The 14,942-nt window shown below is 37.8% G+C and overlaps 2 protein-coding genes across 2 annotated transcripts; one reads left to right on the forward strand and one right to left on the reverse strand.

Moving 5' to 3' along the window:
- Nucleotides 1-2: 2 nt before the first annotated feature.
- Nucleotides 3-1,179, reverse strand: LOC124199266. The gene is made up of 2 exons (XM_046595027.1): nt 451-1,179; nt 3-363 (listed from the first exon to the last, which is right to left on the reverse strand). Exons 1-2 carry the CDS (start codon nt 856-858, stop codon nt 340-342), a joined length of 432 nt encoding a protein of 143 aa, XP_046450983.1. The 5' UTR covers nt 859-1,179; the 3' UTR covers nt 3-339.
- A 9,155-nt stretch (nt 1,180-10,334) lies between these two features.
- Nucleotides 10,335-11,826, forward strand: LOC124200579. The gene is made up of 3 exons (XM_046596849.1): nt 10,335-10,500; nt 11,370-11,645; nt 11,708-11,826. The coding sequence occupies exons 1-3, from the start codon at nt 10,443-10,445 to the stop codon at nt 11,824-11,826; spliced, it is 453 nt and encodes a 150-aa protein (XP_046452805.1). The 5' UTR covers nt 10,335-10,442.
- Nucleotides 11,827-14,942: the final 3,116 nt, after the last annotated feature.

Consider the following 14,942-nt stretch of genomic DNA (forward strand, 5'->3'; position numbering starts at 1 on the left):
TATTTGCATGACATTGTTATTTTATTGATAACTCAGGTATATGTACAGTATTTCATATTTTAATGAGGTGCAGCAAATTAGCTTAATTGTCGTTACAAAACCTTGACATCTTTTATATGTTGTGATCTGATTTTTTTTTCCAGTCGCACGAATCTTGACCATTCCACTTTCAAACTTTGGGTTATTGTTATTGAACGTATTTGTACTTAAAACAACATTGAGACTATATACTGAGAATATTTGGGATTTCAGCTTTGTGATTTATGTGCAGATGATACAACTCCGACCACGTAATAAAGCGCACCATCGACGAGTCAAGAGAATGTCCTTGAACGAATTCTACCAGTTGCTAGTGGCCGGTTTCTACACAAAAGGAAAAATAGTTATTAATATGAAAACAAAAATTAAGAATTATGAGAAAAATAGCAATTGATTTCCTGTGATATTTACCTCGGTCATTATTTCAACGGGAGTTTGAATTTCTGAATAACGCGGTGGTAGGTCTTCTTCTTTTGCGTAATAAGGTGGGGGAGCGTAGCGAACGTCGTATTCCATTATCAAAGACACATGAGCAGGAATTTCTTGCGTCATCGTGACATCACCAGCTCTTGACTGCTGAGTTTCAGTTTGATGAAGGTCTGCTGCTGCAGTACGATGAGAGTCAACGGAGACGACAGCGGCTGGTGGCTGTTGTTGCAGTTGCAACCGCTGAATTTTGTGGGCTTTTCGGCGATTGGCTTTCGGGCGGTAACAACAAAAGTAGTAAAGCGACAGGGAGAGCGTGATACAAATGAAAAAAACTATGAAACCAGCCACTAAGAGATACTGAATCGGAATATCGTCGATATAGTCATCCATTCTTCACTTATTTTTACCTTGCAGCAGATCTGAACGGATCTGAACTTCACTTTGAAATGAGCTGAACGAGACTGACTCTCAATGAAACAATGGCTGTCAGTTGCAGCGCTGCCGACTTTTATATAGACACGACAGAGTGAACGCCAGCGTCATGCGGTGAAGGTTATAACCACAGAATCGGAAAACCAGAATTGGAAAACCAGTTCCGCGTGATTAACACACACACACACACAAAACTATAGCACTTAATACCTCACGCGCTGATGTAGAAGCAGTGCACAGCGGGGAAAATGCGGGGAAAATGGCCATTTACTATTATTTTGAATGTTTACACTAGCAAAGGGAGTGTAGACTTATAAGAAAAGGAAGCGTGAATGACGCAAATGTACAGACTAAAGCATCATCAGCCTTCGCTTGCCCTCAGCACTTCACTTGTGAATGACGTCATCGCCGTCAATTTTCATTGACATCCTGGTGCAATGTTCTGGAATGGGAGAATATAGGAAACCACCCATCCCGCATTGTCTCTATACTTTAAAAATCCCCACGTCATAGCAGTTCGTAGTCACGCATATCATTTTGATACACGCACACTCGTTTTTTTCATAGGGAAAGATGACGTCACAAAATGAAAGTAGGCCTACCCGAAAAGTAACCTTGAAATTATATTCGTAATGACCTGTTTGAATAAACGAGTTCTGCATTCTCAGAATTTCGTGTTTGATGACGCAAATCACTCCATCGGTTAGGGCTGTGGCCCGGAGGTATTTGGGCGGTTTTTTTAATGGGTTGCCTAGATGGGTTTTTTTTCAAACACGGGTTTGAGCGGGTTGGGTCAATAGCGTTAATGGGTTCGACCCGGGTCGACCCATGGGTCACAAAAAATTTACCGTCCGGGTCATGGCTCGGGTTTTTAACAGGTCAAACATACTTCTTTAACAAGCGATTCGCCACTCAAAGAGACCGTTTTGGGGGTTTTTGATTTAGCGGAAATTGTCGCTGGGGGTTCTAAAAATTAAAAAGTCGATGGGTTTTGTGAAATTTTTTTTGCTTGAAGTCGATTGGTAAAAACCGCAATCGCCTAGCTTTTGTAGTTTGGGAGATATTTAAAAAAAAACTGAGAGGGGGTAGGCGAAATTTGGACTTTTTTTTTGGTTTTTGTGCAGCAGTTTTCTGGTCAACTGCTGCACCTAGAAATATTCTAATTGTTTCAAAATGATGGGATAGCCCACCTCTTCAAACAATTTTCATGTTTTTTCGATACTCGGCTCAGAAACCGAGATATTAACGATAGAAATTTTGGAAAAAATTCTTAAAAATTTCTTCGTTTTTCGGCCATGCCGGGCTTCATCCTATAAGCCACCTAGCGCTCGCGAAAACAACATTTCCCCCTCTTTGCCTTTAGGGTCTGTTGGGGTGGTCTCCCTCATAACGTCAGCCTACATCTATCGAGAGGGGTTGGTCACCCCTACAGACCCTGCTCAAGACTCTTGAGCAACCCTACGAAAAAATCACGTAAAAAATTTAGAGATGGAATGGAATACACATACAGCTGTGAACACAGCTAATAACTTAACTTATCGCAATTTTTTCAAGAGCAAAATTAAAATTGAAGCTTTATTTCAGTCTCGTTAGCGTAATTTATTGAATTACTTAAAATAACCTAAAACCTACAAGGAATATGCGATTGGCATATTCAGTCTTGTCACAGTCCATGAATTCATTGATAACACGAATTCAGGAAGACATCGCAAAATGATACATCGTAAAATCTGATTACGGTTAATCAGTTTCAGGTTTTTCTTCCGGTTTTTCACTTTCGATGCTTGGTCGCGTAAATAATTGGTCACCTTCTGTTTAAACTCTCCAATGGGTTTTTCAGGATGTCGTTTAAGACTTGAATATTAAATAAGGAATGATCAGAAAAAAAGAATTAAATGCAAACTTAAAATTTCGTTACGGGCAACAGCGTTCACTTTCTCAACGGGTAACGCAGGCTTTGGTGTTCGCTTCCCAGTAAAAGATTTTGTTGTCAATTTTTCTACTGTGAATACTTTGCCCATAATAAGTGAGATCAACTCCGCGAAATTATTTCGAGCCATGATGTTACAAACTTACAATAGTCGAAATCTTCTGAGGACATATATTGTAGCATTTGTGTTGTGTAATCATCGGCCTTAGACTGCAAAATAAGTAATAGAGTTATAAAAAAAGTTTTTAGAGAGAAAAGAATGAGAAACATACTTTAGATCCATCTGAAGAGCTGGACAACGTGACTGGCCTCAATAGTGGTGGGCTTGATGCCCCTTCAGATGAGTCACTGAAATTAGTCGACCTGTTTTTATCCAAGGCTTGCCTCATTAGATGAGACCTTTGCATAGTTGAGAAAATAGAGGGAAGGTCTATAGAAGATAAGAAAGAATTAGATTGTAATTCCTTTTGCTATCTAATACTCAAAATAAATACCTCTTTTTAAGGTTAGGTTATGTCTTTTTAACTCTTCTTTTTCCAATTTGAGGTGGACCCTCTCTCTGGTTACTTGAACAAGTTGATTCTTTACGTCTTCAAGCTGGGATTCAGTATTTGAAGTAGGTGATGCTGAATCAGAATCCTGGATCAAACAATAACATATATTACCTGAATTCAACTTAGGCTAACATTGGGAATTTACTGGATTTATGCGCTGAATCCTGAATTGATGAGGTTCACCTGTACCACTCACCACATTAACTGCATCAAACACAGATAGAGGGATGTCACCTTCACATGAGGACTCTGATAAAGACAATGGACTTCCTAGTGACTCAGAAGGAGGTTTGGGAGCTTTATTTTTTTGCCGTAGTTGTATCCTTTTGTTAAATACTTCATTAGCTCTTCACACTTAGACATCCCCCGTTCCTGGTGGACTTCTTCTTTGCTATATAGAAAGAAAAAAACATAAAATTGAGTTCAACCGTATCACAGAAGTAAGAAAAAATTACCTCCACACAAATTTGTATATAAACCTGGATAATTGTGCTTTTTCTAAGATTACTCGATGGATTACATTTGAACAAAGAAAGAGTTTTGATGAAGGCTCTATGGAATAATTAAATTTAGTTTTAGCATCAGCCATCCTTAAAATTTACTGAGATGTTACCGATATATTGAATCAGGAATGTTAATAAGATGAAAAGGATAAAACCTGTCAGGGAACCATGATGTTCATTCACCAATTAGTAAGGTACCTTGGTTAGTACGGGCTGTTAAACGTACTAACTACGTTTCGTTGTTAGTACGTTATCTTCTTACGGAGAGAGACTAACAAACATTTTAGATACAACTACGAAGCTAGTACTAAGCGGCTTCGTACATACATATACTACTTAGTATGGGTCGAAAAATTTAGAGTGTATAACAATAAAGATTAAATCAGCTTTGGCCATAGATGGCTAATTACCTTTGATTTTTGAAGCTTTACTAAAAGGTTAATTGTCAACAAATTTTTTCTCCTTCTTGAAAATCGCCATATATGGTCACAAACGGAAGGCTGAGTGGATTTATTTTTATCCGCCTTTTATTCTACCGAAAGCTTTTCCCATTTAACTATTAGTGTTTTTGACACTTTGCCAACCAGACTAGATTCAAGAATACAGAGTTGTCGTTATTCGTCATCAGACGACGACGACGAAGAGAGAAAAAGTGGGGCACGCGTTGAGCGAACGGTCGCACTTGTAGGACCAGACATGGGTTGAATTTTTCTACACTTCTTGATGTATGTTCAAACAATGGTGGGTACAATGGTACCAACCGGTGTGTGGTACAATATGACCCCCAATTTTTGTCCAAAGTGACCTCCAAGTACTATCCTCTGTTTACATAAAAAATACCTTAATCACACACAAAATTTACATTTTTAATTGTTTGATAGGCAATTGGATTAGCTCTGCAATTGTATGTACGATTTTGTCTTTATTTCCCTTTTTTTTGCATAATTAGAGACTTAGAGGTGAAAAAATGTTGACATTTTTTTAAATGTTTTTTAATTTCTTGAATTACTCCGTAAGTTTTTGTCCAAAATCAATGGAACTTTGTACGAAGTAACTTTACACAATAAAAATATTGTGTTGAAAAACTAGATTTTTAAATTAATATTTACTATTTTTACCATCATTACCATTATTGTGTCAAACATGGGTCCGGTTTCCCCTTTTCCGCGATATTGCCCGTTGTATTGGACTTCCAAAGATTGTGATGTTCGTTAAAGTCGCCTTCTATAATGAATGGAGCTGAGGTGTTAACCAAATAGGTTTACTTCTTCTGAAAGCTACAGTAAAAGTTATCTTATGAAATGTTTATCGATGTTTAAAACAAGAAATTTACCGAAAAACATGTTGCTTCTTATAAAATAAAGAAAAGAAATAAAAAAAGCAAAATGTAAACAAAGTATTCACATATCCTTGAAAACAACGGTTTTGTCTTTTTACTTTATGGTATACGCAGTCTGATATTCCGTCAATAAGGCTACAAGAAACTTTGTTCCATTTTTGTTTCTTTTCTCCGTAATGGATATGGAGTTAACCACAGCTTGCACCGAAATGGGCAACGTTATTTCCATTAAACCTCTGGGGATTTCCTCAATACTCGACCGAAAGTTTTCTAAATTTTTATTGAGGGGGTGACAGGAAAGGATATCTCCGGCTAGAATTTCTTGTTGAAATAAAGCTTCTAGGTCGACTGCAATAACGGGCCGTGTAACGTTTCCTGGACGTTTGCGCCCCTCAGCCAACCTCCCTCCGTTGAACTCTTTTCCCCTCGCTCTGTTTCTGTCGAAACCAGTCGTCATACGTACGATCCGAACGTCAATCGACGTGGTGACAACGCCAGCTTGGCTCTGTTACCCTCTCTCGTTCTTTTTGATTATTGTCTCGTCTCTTGTCTCCCCAGCCAGATTCATCGTTTTGTGAACATCCTTGGACCTTTGTATCCTTTGGACATCCTCTTTTTCTTGGTCTCAGCCGATTGTAGCCTACGTTTACTTAATTAAGTACGTTCTCAGTCTTTTCTTTATTTTGTATGTGTTTGTGTTAATGATTTTGCCGGAGCTGGAATGCCACAGAGCATGGTCAGCGTGAATGTGTGTACTTGTGTCTAAGCTGGAATATCACAAAGCATGGTCAGCGGGATTACTGTATACGAACGGTCTAGGTGTAGGCTGATTCGTGTTCGTGTTCGTGTACCGTGGCCACGGTCATCGGAGGCTGCATTGCCCACACAGCACATTTGGTTCCCCAGGACCTCCCAAGATCGATGCCTTCGTCACCCTTTTCCAAAAATTGTAAACCCCCAAAACCCCCAATTTTGGACTGATTGAGTGGTGGACTCAGTGTTAATAAAGAAATTGTTGAAAAAAGCACCTGCATTCGGCGTTTTAGGAAGACTCTGGGATGACTGTTGACCGGAATTAACTCGTGAAGACGGACTAGAGGGAGCATACTGTTTTTTAGAGGGCATACTTCCCTGGCCTGCATTTGAATTCACTTTTGGGTGTAAATTCTCATTCCTAGACGGTTCAGGCTGAATAATCTGATGATGTTGTGTATTCAGCGACAGATTGGAATTCATCTCTCGAGACGGGCCAGGCCGGATAACGTGTTGCTGTTGATTACTTCCATGACAGGAATTTTCCATGTTGAGGATGAGAGTTCACCTTTCTAGACGGGCAAGGCATGATGACGTGTTGTTGTGGTTCAATTACATTTCGGGCATTTTTATGTTGGCAATTCACATTTCGAGATGGGCCAGGCGGGCGGATAACCAGTTGTTGTTGTGGTTCGCATCCATGACCGTCATTTTTATTCAGTTCTGGGCAGTTATTATCGTTCCAAGACAGAACAGAACGAGTAACCTGTTGTTGTTGCTCCGTTCAACGGCCGTATTTTTGATTCAGTTTTGAACCGGGATTCTCATCCCGAGAAGAGTAAGGCCTGATAACAGAATGGTTTAGTGCTTCATTTTCATGGCCGTAATTTTGCTTCAGTTGCGGATGAGAATTCACAATTCCAGACGTTCGAGGAAGGATAACCTGTTCTATTGAGTCACTCTCATAATTACAATTCTCGACTTCTAAAGAATGCAATTCAGTGTAGCCTAATTGGTTATCTGGTGATTGTGATGTCATTCTTTGTAATTCCCTTTCTGCTTCAAAATTGGTGGATGTAGTAGTAGTGGATGTAGTAGGATGCAGTATTCTTGTTACTTCCCTCGGAATCTTGTAAAGCCAATGATTCATCTTCGCTAACTATATTATGATCTCTAAAAGACCACTGTTCGGTGCCCTGGCTTGTTTGTTGCGTTCGGAAAATTGTTCCGTGATTGTTATCATCGCTGGATTATATAAAATAACAATTAACAATAAATAGAACGAAAATACATTTACGTGAACGATAAAAAATTACAAGCTCCAATCAAACCATCCTGGAAAGTGTTATCGGCATAAGCTGACGTCCTTGAGGCCTTCGGTGGTCTTATGTTTTTATTTGGTGGTACTGAAATGTTATGTAAATTTGGGGGCTCAGACAGAAAAAGTAGCATCCACATAGTCGCCCAAATTTTTAGCTACACGCTTTCTTGTACCAACTCGATGAAGATTGGTGGTCAAGCTCTTCTTCAAATTAGGCTTAAGAAGCATGTTTCCACTAAAATAACGAAAAAAAACAAACAAATAACAATGAATCAGTTATATATTGTAAATGTTTGCAAGTTTTCTATGGGGAAAACAGCGAATTCATCAGTAGCGATTATTGGCATCCATTCACACTGTTCAACGGGCCAAGGTTGGACACATAAATTTATTATTAAAATAGTTGTAATTAATTGTTTATAAAAATATTAGTATGGTTGGAATTTCAATCCCCATTTGGGAATGTAATTTGTTATACATTTTATATTTTCCAGATATCTTTAAAAAAATAAAAGTTTGACTTTCTTTTGCATGTTTTGCATTACCTAATTTTTGGGTTCTACGTTCTAGTGATTGTTTAGAGACAATTAAAAAAATATTATAAAACTAAATGGGCATTATATTATCCATGGCGATACATTTTTTTATCGTCGATGGCCTTCTTGAAGATGTCCGGTATATCAAACACTGGGTTTTGGGGTCAGGAAGAGGAAATATTTGCTGTTTTACTGACAGGACCACTGCCAACTAAAGAAAATTCCACGTCAGAAACGCCATCATGTAGGGTTACAGCAACACACAAGTTTTCCTCTTCAGTTTCTGGATCCTTGTACACCAACATCAATACCGGTTGATTTTTGTGGACAACTTCTGAGTCCATATCCTCCTCCTCCTCGCTGACAGTTTCTGGGTCAGACGGCCTAGAACACTTTGTGGTACTGACACAAACACGAGCACTGTTCTCGGAGTCACAGCCGGCATCCGAATAACTTGCTTTCATTGCAAATGAGAAAAATGTAAACATTAAAAAAAGGCTGTAAGTTGTACAAAAATACTTATACATCCCAATCCATGTTTGCTGCGAAGCTCGTTAAACGCCCATCTAAAAACTGCAAGACTGAACTTCTGGGATTCAGGATGTAGCTTGTATGTAGCAACAGGCAATGGATTGTGGGGAATTAAGTCATTTTAGATTATTCCCTGTACAATTGTGTGATCCTGGCATGAGGATTACGTTTCCATTGCTAAGGGGTGGCCATGTTAACAACTTTGTCTGAAACACATTTGTGTTCTTCACTATAATCAAATTTTCCAACCCGACAAATATCGGGGGCAAATACGTACGCCCATAAAGTGATTTTTCATTGATGCTGAATCTCATTTCTCAAACTGTTAACTCTCTATCAAGAAGCCAATCCAACAATCCACTGAGCCGGGTTAATTCAACAGAGATAGAGTCTTTAGTAATTATTAAAATTTACTAATAGTTAAAGTACGGTTGAATTCAGTTTTTCATTGATTATCATTTGATCATTGATTCTAATTTGATCTCTCTTCGTTGGCATCTACAGGCGAGCAAAATCCTATGAGAAATTTTTGATCTGGTCAGCATGAAGCAAATTGTTGCCAAGAGGAATTGAATTGCAAAACTTGCAAAATAAATTCAGGCCATTGCCATAATTGATCTGGAAGTCTTCAACCCAACTCGAGTTGTCTCTGTGTTTGCCAATTATCCAGCAGAACAAATTTCAGCTGAAGAAGAGTACATCCTCAACTGGCCTAACCAGCAGCATCATGAATCAAGTCGTAAAACCAACAAGAAAGGGAGGCCGTCTAAAGCAAAATGTAGTAGGTTGGCTGCAACTATCATCTGCTCCAGCGGTAAACATTTTTTCTTATTTTTACTTCGTAAAATTTCCATATGTTATCTATATATATTTTGTGTGTACGTCAAATTACAGATGACAAGCTGTGGCTAACTCAAAAAGCTTCCAGTCTTGCAGCAGCTCGAGAGATTAATGGCTCTACGAAGAATCCATCCTCCTCTTTTGATGAAGCTGAAACTGATGCTGTCACACCTGAACCAACAAGAAAATGACACCGAGCTGTGGCCCAAACTGAAAAAGCTATACAACTGCAACAAGACAAGAAAGAAAAGGCTGCCGTTGATATAGCTGAAAAGGAGAGGTTGGCCTTAAAGGCTGAAAAGAAGAAGAAGAAGAAGGCTGACCGAAGTCAGCTGGCCAATGAAATATTGAAACAAGTAGTGACGTCACCATCATCTTCATCAGTTGCAGTTGCTTCATCGCCTTCAGTTGCTGTCGGTGACGATAATCAGAATTCTAATTCATCTCAAGATTATGAAGATATAATGTTGAAAATAAAAGAACAAATTTTGAAATCATCATCAGCAGCATCAACCATTTCTACCAAGTCAGAGGATGTGTTGAAGCTGGAGGAACGTAAGTGACTTTTTTTCAATAATTGATCATTTATTTATATTTAATTGTTTTTTAAATTGGTAAATGTAGGAGTTGCAACTCTGGAGAAGGAAATGATTGAGTTTCGTCATCGTAATCACTTCAATCATCCTTTGGCTGTGTCTTATTCAACCCCATATGTTTCGTCAGGCTATTCAAGTTATGATTGGGGTTCTGCAGCACCGTCAACAAGTCAACATGCTGTCGACCCACATCCCACGACAAGTTTTTTCGGTGAGATGAACAGCAATTTCGGCAATAATTCTCAACAATTGAGTGAGGATCATTCAAATTACGGGAGCTATCAGCAGCAACATGCCAGCAGTAGACGATTAGATGAGGCGCAATCAAGCCTAACATTTTTGTCAAGTGTGTCAAAGGTTAAAAATATTTATAATGGAATGTTTTAAAAATCCACATATTTTATTTTTCAGGGTCCAATTAATTCACTTCACACAGAGTTGACGAACGCTGCTGAATGTTCAGGAGATCCTGGCAGTTCCCATCCATCTACCATGCTAGACCTGACGAACAGTTCTAGACAGAATACTTTGAAAATTTCATTTATTTCATTAGATTCCAATGAGGGAGCCGAATTTTCAAGCCAATAATGGCCAACGGAAGACACCTACTATTGGTACTACAATCACGCCAGTGGTGACATGATACCTTTTGCATCAGGGTCTATGGAGAAAGGAAAATCTCTCTTGTCGTCAGGGTCTAGGGGAGACTGGAGTAAAATGGGACAGTTTTTGTTTTCCCCCTATATCTCCCAAACTAATTATTTAATTTCTTTAAAATTTTGTTTTTATGTATTCCATGTTAAAATGAACCCCCCATATTTTTTATATAATTTAATCATGAACCATTTCCCCATAAAATACCTTTAAAGTTGCCTCAGATTTGTGGGAGGGGCCTATTTTTGGGGGTAATTGAGGACACTGGGGTGGGTGTTAAGGGACGTCCTCCGTTTTCGCCTTAAAATTCATTAATAAAATTGAAAAAAATTGAAAAAGTGTTTCACTGCATAGACTCTTCGAGTTTATAAATGTTTCAATTAAATTATTGTGTTAATGAACCTTTTTTCTTATATATACAAATTCCCTTATGGAGCTGTAGGACATCCTGCGTTGCTAGGTCAGGAAATCGAGCCTCTTAAAAATGCTGTACGCTGATTGGTCCGTAACTGTCCCATTTTAGGCAAAAACGGCTGTCCCAAACAACCCGATTATGACTCTTTTTTTAAAAAGTTCATACCGTCTAAACAAATTGGTCTAAAATTCTAATTTTTGTTTTAAACGATCAAGAAATGAATCAGCTTCATTTCAATATTAAATTTACATGCCATTACCGTTTATTTGTTTCTATAAACATAAAATGGCGGAGACAAAAATTTATAAATAAAAACCGTTTTTTTAGTTTTGTCAATAACTCATGCAGTTATTGACAAAAATCAACAAAATTTCATGCCGAAGTACATTATACAGATTTACATAACATACTAAAAATTTTTAAAGTTTTATTAACATCTACTATTTTTCCCCCAACTGTCCCTTTTGACCCGGTGTCCCATTTTACTCCAGTCTCCCCTACAGAGAATTTGAATTCTCAATCTTCTATCAAAGATATTCAAAAGTCCACTTCATTCTCTTCTAACGAAGAAAACGTCCCATCAAAATTCCTAATCTGCATGGACATCGCGAAAAAGATCTACAACCGAGTTGGTCGGAAAATGTCTCTGTTCACCAGCAAGCTGATGGATTATTTATTCTCTGCGGCGTATTTAATGGATCATCGTTTGACTGATAATATGATGAATAGTGAGAAGAAAGTAGCTGATAAGGAACAAATCAGCCAACTTATAAGTAATAGTTTTAAATTTCATTAATTATTATAACTATTCAATAACTGCCTAATTGTATTTTAGATTGCGTGACGAGTTTCTTTCCAGAGGAAAAAGAGAGCGCCATGCGCGCAGTAATCCGACAGAAATTCAACAACGCCTGCAAGACGCAACATCAGCTAAAAACAAAAAAAATAACTTGAAGAGTCATAATTTGCCATTAAGTTCTAAGTTTTACAAATAATTTTGATTTGACCTGTTATTATGGTGTTGATTTGTGTATTATTATGTGTTGAATGAATGTTGATTGTTTGTCACATACACAGATGGAAGCTTCATATATTATGTTTTATAAATATTCCTTTTAGTGAAATAAGAGTAGTAAAATTACTAGGTAAAAGAAAAACTATAGTAAGTTTACCGTAGTAAAGAAACTGTAATACGATTACTATAGTAATCAAACTGCATTTTTTATTGAAGAAAAACTACATTTATTTGAACTAAAAAAAACTATAGTTTTGCGGCCAAATTACTCTAGTATGGAAACTATAGTTAAACTACAGTTAAACTGAAGTTCTTTTTTATAGCTGGGTCGGCACAAAGAAACGGAAGACGCTTCCTAGACTACCACCGCAGTTTTATTCAAAATTTAATTGATGAATGCCCAAAACACAGCGTAAGAAGTGTTAAAATATCTAAAATTGGCAATTATTAATATGGTAATTCACAATTTTAGTGCTGATTCAGCAATATACTGGAATCATTCAAGTAATACCAGTGACATTTCATTTCATCCTTATTGCTTACACACAGAAGATTAAGATTCCCAAAAAGAATCCATCAGCAACGACGGAACAAGAATTGATCCATCAGCTTCAACATTAATAGATCCTTCTTGGTCTCTCTTCTTTGTCAATGAAACATCAGGAAAATAAATATAGATAGCGACTTTGCCCGCGACGGTAAAATTTGTATATTGAGTATTGTGAAGAGTGTTATGTAACTATGTTGTTAGAAGCACCAATATTAAGCAAATACGTTAATAGATCCCCTGCCGTCAACATCAACCGGAGAAGTACACAGGAAAAAGAGAAATCTTTAACAATTGCAAAATAAACAGCTAAAAATGGGTATCAGAGTTTTGCTGATAAAGTTGAAGTTATACCGAAATCTATTTAAAAATGATACGTTTGTTGATCATTTTTTGTGATTGTTTTGAATTTGTATTCCATTATTATCCTACGGTATAGAGATGCATAGATTTTGTTAGAAGCTTTCGTTTTATGCCCAAAATGTTGAAAGACATCCCGGTCGTAAAACCAAACGACACTTTCTTGATGGAAAAAATTGGTCTGTGGGGACGTTACATTGAGTTTTTTAGCACGACTGCAAAGTTAATGTAATTGGGAAAATTGAAAGGTATGAAATGCATTATCGTAATCAATTCTAAATTTGCCATAAATTTTTTTTATCCAGCTTCTATTCCAAAATCATCGGTTGATTTAAAATGTTAAAAGTCCAAACAAAAATTTAAATTTGTTACACCTCGTCGGAGATGGCTCAATCGTTTACGGATTGAGTTTATTAAATATATTTCCGCCAAAAACATTTATACATTTGTTTCCGTTGGAAAAGGGCATAGAAATCAACGACGACTTTACTAATATTGAAGAGGAGAACGTAATTTAGACAATGTATGCCTTAAACCTGTGTGAACTGTGAGGAAGTCATGCCGATGGATGTTGAAAGCCACACACACGGAAGTTTCGCGGAAAGAAAGCCGACGGGATCGGTTAAAGTTGGTACCTAACAGAAAAATTTGAGGCAGAAACTGATTATTTTGTTGAACAAGCCGTTGTCCTTGATAATTTCGTACTGGAAAAAATTATCAACACCGTGAAAAATGGATGACTTCAACAGATAAACAAGCTTATGAATCGAAAGACCTTCTTTGAAACTGCGTTGAAGTTGGGAGGTCTGACTTAGTCGACGACGTAATTAGACTATTTTATTGTTCATATTTTTAAACCTTAGAAAGAAAGTCGAATTTTTCCTGTAACCCGAATTGCCGTCATTCAAGAGGAGATTTGCCTCCAATACATATGTTGAAAGCTTTCAAGGACTATGGTGGACCTTACAGATTGACTGGAGAACCTTTCTCATGACTAAGAAGGTATCAACTTCACTCAATCTCAACCTCAACCCAGCATCTCGCTTTTTTCCAGCACTATTTTTTTAAGCTATTAAAAAAAATAAGCTTACATACAGCGGAGGGAGCACTTAGCGAAGCAATTGAGAACGGCGTTTCTCCCTCTCATGTGGGCGCAAGAAGCTAGCGAACGTTTATTGTATGTAGGAATCATGATTAATTCCACTAATGAACTGCTTTGTTGAATATAAATTTTACGATATATTTACGTTCACGCCAGGCAATTTTTTATTTTTAAGTGAATATGATAAACATGGTGCTAAATACGAAATACATCATCGTGTTTATTAGACATTTGTCGCCGTTTGCGCTGGCGTTCATGAAAGAGTGAGAGATTTTATACCATAGCCGACGTGATCAATTTGGTCTCTGCGATATGTCATGACCATTTAGGGTATGCTTTGCAACCCATCTCTAGCATTCTGATTGGAAAAATTTATAGTATTGCGAAATACATATACAACCATGCCTGCAAGTTTCTTTAGTTGACGGAGTTGACGTTGTTAAGTTGACGGAAGGTATAGCTTAGGAAGCTTACTGTACCTCTCATTTTCGTTCATTCTGGTGGGAAAGTTGAAAGACCGAAAGGAAGAGAAGAAGGGAATGGAAAAGCGCAAAATAAATCCAAAGAGGAGGAAAGGTGTACTTTTCGCATACCTTCCGTCAACTTAAAATAAAACCATATAGAGCAGTTTGCCTGCTAAATAAACTTGCAGGCATATAGTCGAGAGTGACAGCGATGATGTCGATGAAAATTATGTCGGGGATTGATAAATGATAATACATGTTTTTCACTCCTTTATCGGGTGAGTATAGGGTTGAGACCGAAGCGGCTGTTGCGCTTTGGTACAACACCGCTAGGGTTTAAACCCTGATGCACGGCAATGACCTTGACGCGTCGTATGCCCGATCCAAAAGTCGTATCTTCCATTGAATTGGTGACAAACCCACCCACCCAGTCCTCGTCAACCAACACCCACTCACCCAACTTCAAAGTTGAGTGGGTGGGTGGTGGATGACGAGATAAGAAAGAGAGAGAGATATGACATTTGGACTTGGCATACGGCGCGTTAAGGACGTTACCTTGCATCTTGGGACCCTTTAATAAAC

Source organism: Daphnia pulex, chromosome 8 (assembly GCF_021134715.1).
Source record: "Daphnia pulex isolate KAP4 chromosome 8, ASM2113471v1".
NCBI lineage: Eukaryota > Metazoa > Arthropoda > Branchiopoda > Diplostraca > Daphniidae > Daphnia > Daphnia pulex.

Excerpts from the sequence above, each read along its gene's own strand:
- LOC124200579 (XM_046596849.1), top strand. The coding sequence starts at position 10,443 with ATGATACCTTTTGCATCAGGGTCTATGGAGAAAGGAAAATCTCTCTTG. Across the intron at positions 10,501-11,369 it reads ATCTCTCTTGTCGTCAGGGT|CTACAGAGAATTTGAATTCT; the intron begins CTAGGGGAGACT and ends CTCCAGTCTCCC. Across the intron at positions 11,646-11,707 it reads ACAAATCAGCCAACTTATAA|ATTGCGTGACGAGTTTCTTT; the intron begins GTAATAGTTTTA and ends ATTGTATTTTAG.
- LOC124199266 (XM_046595027.1), bottom strand. The coding sequence starts at position 858 with ATGGATGACTATATCGACGATATTCCGATTCAGTATCTCTTAGTGGCT. Across the intron at positions 364-450 it reads CCGTTGAAATAATGACCGAG|AAACCGGCCACTAGCAACTG; the intron begins GTAAATATCACA and ends CCTTTTGTGTAG.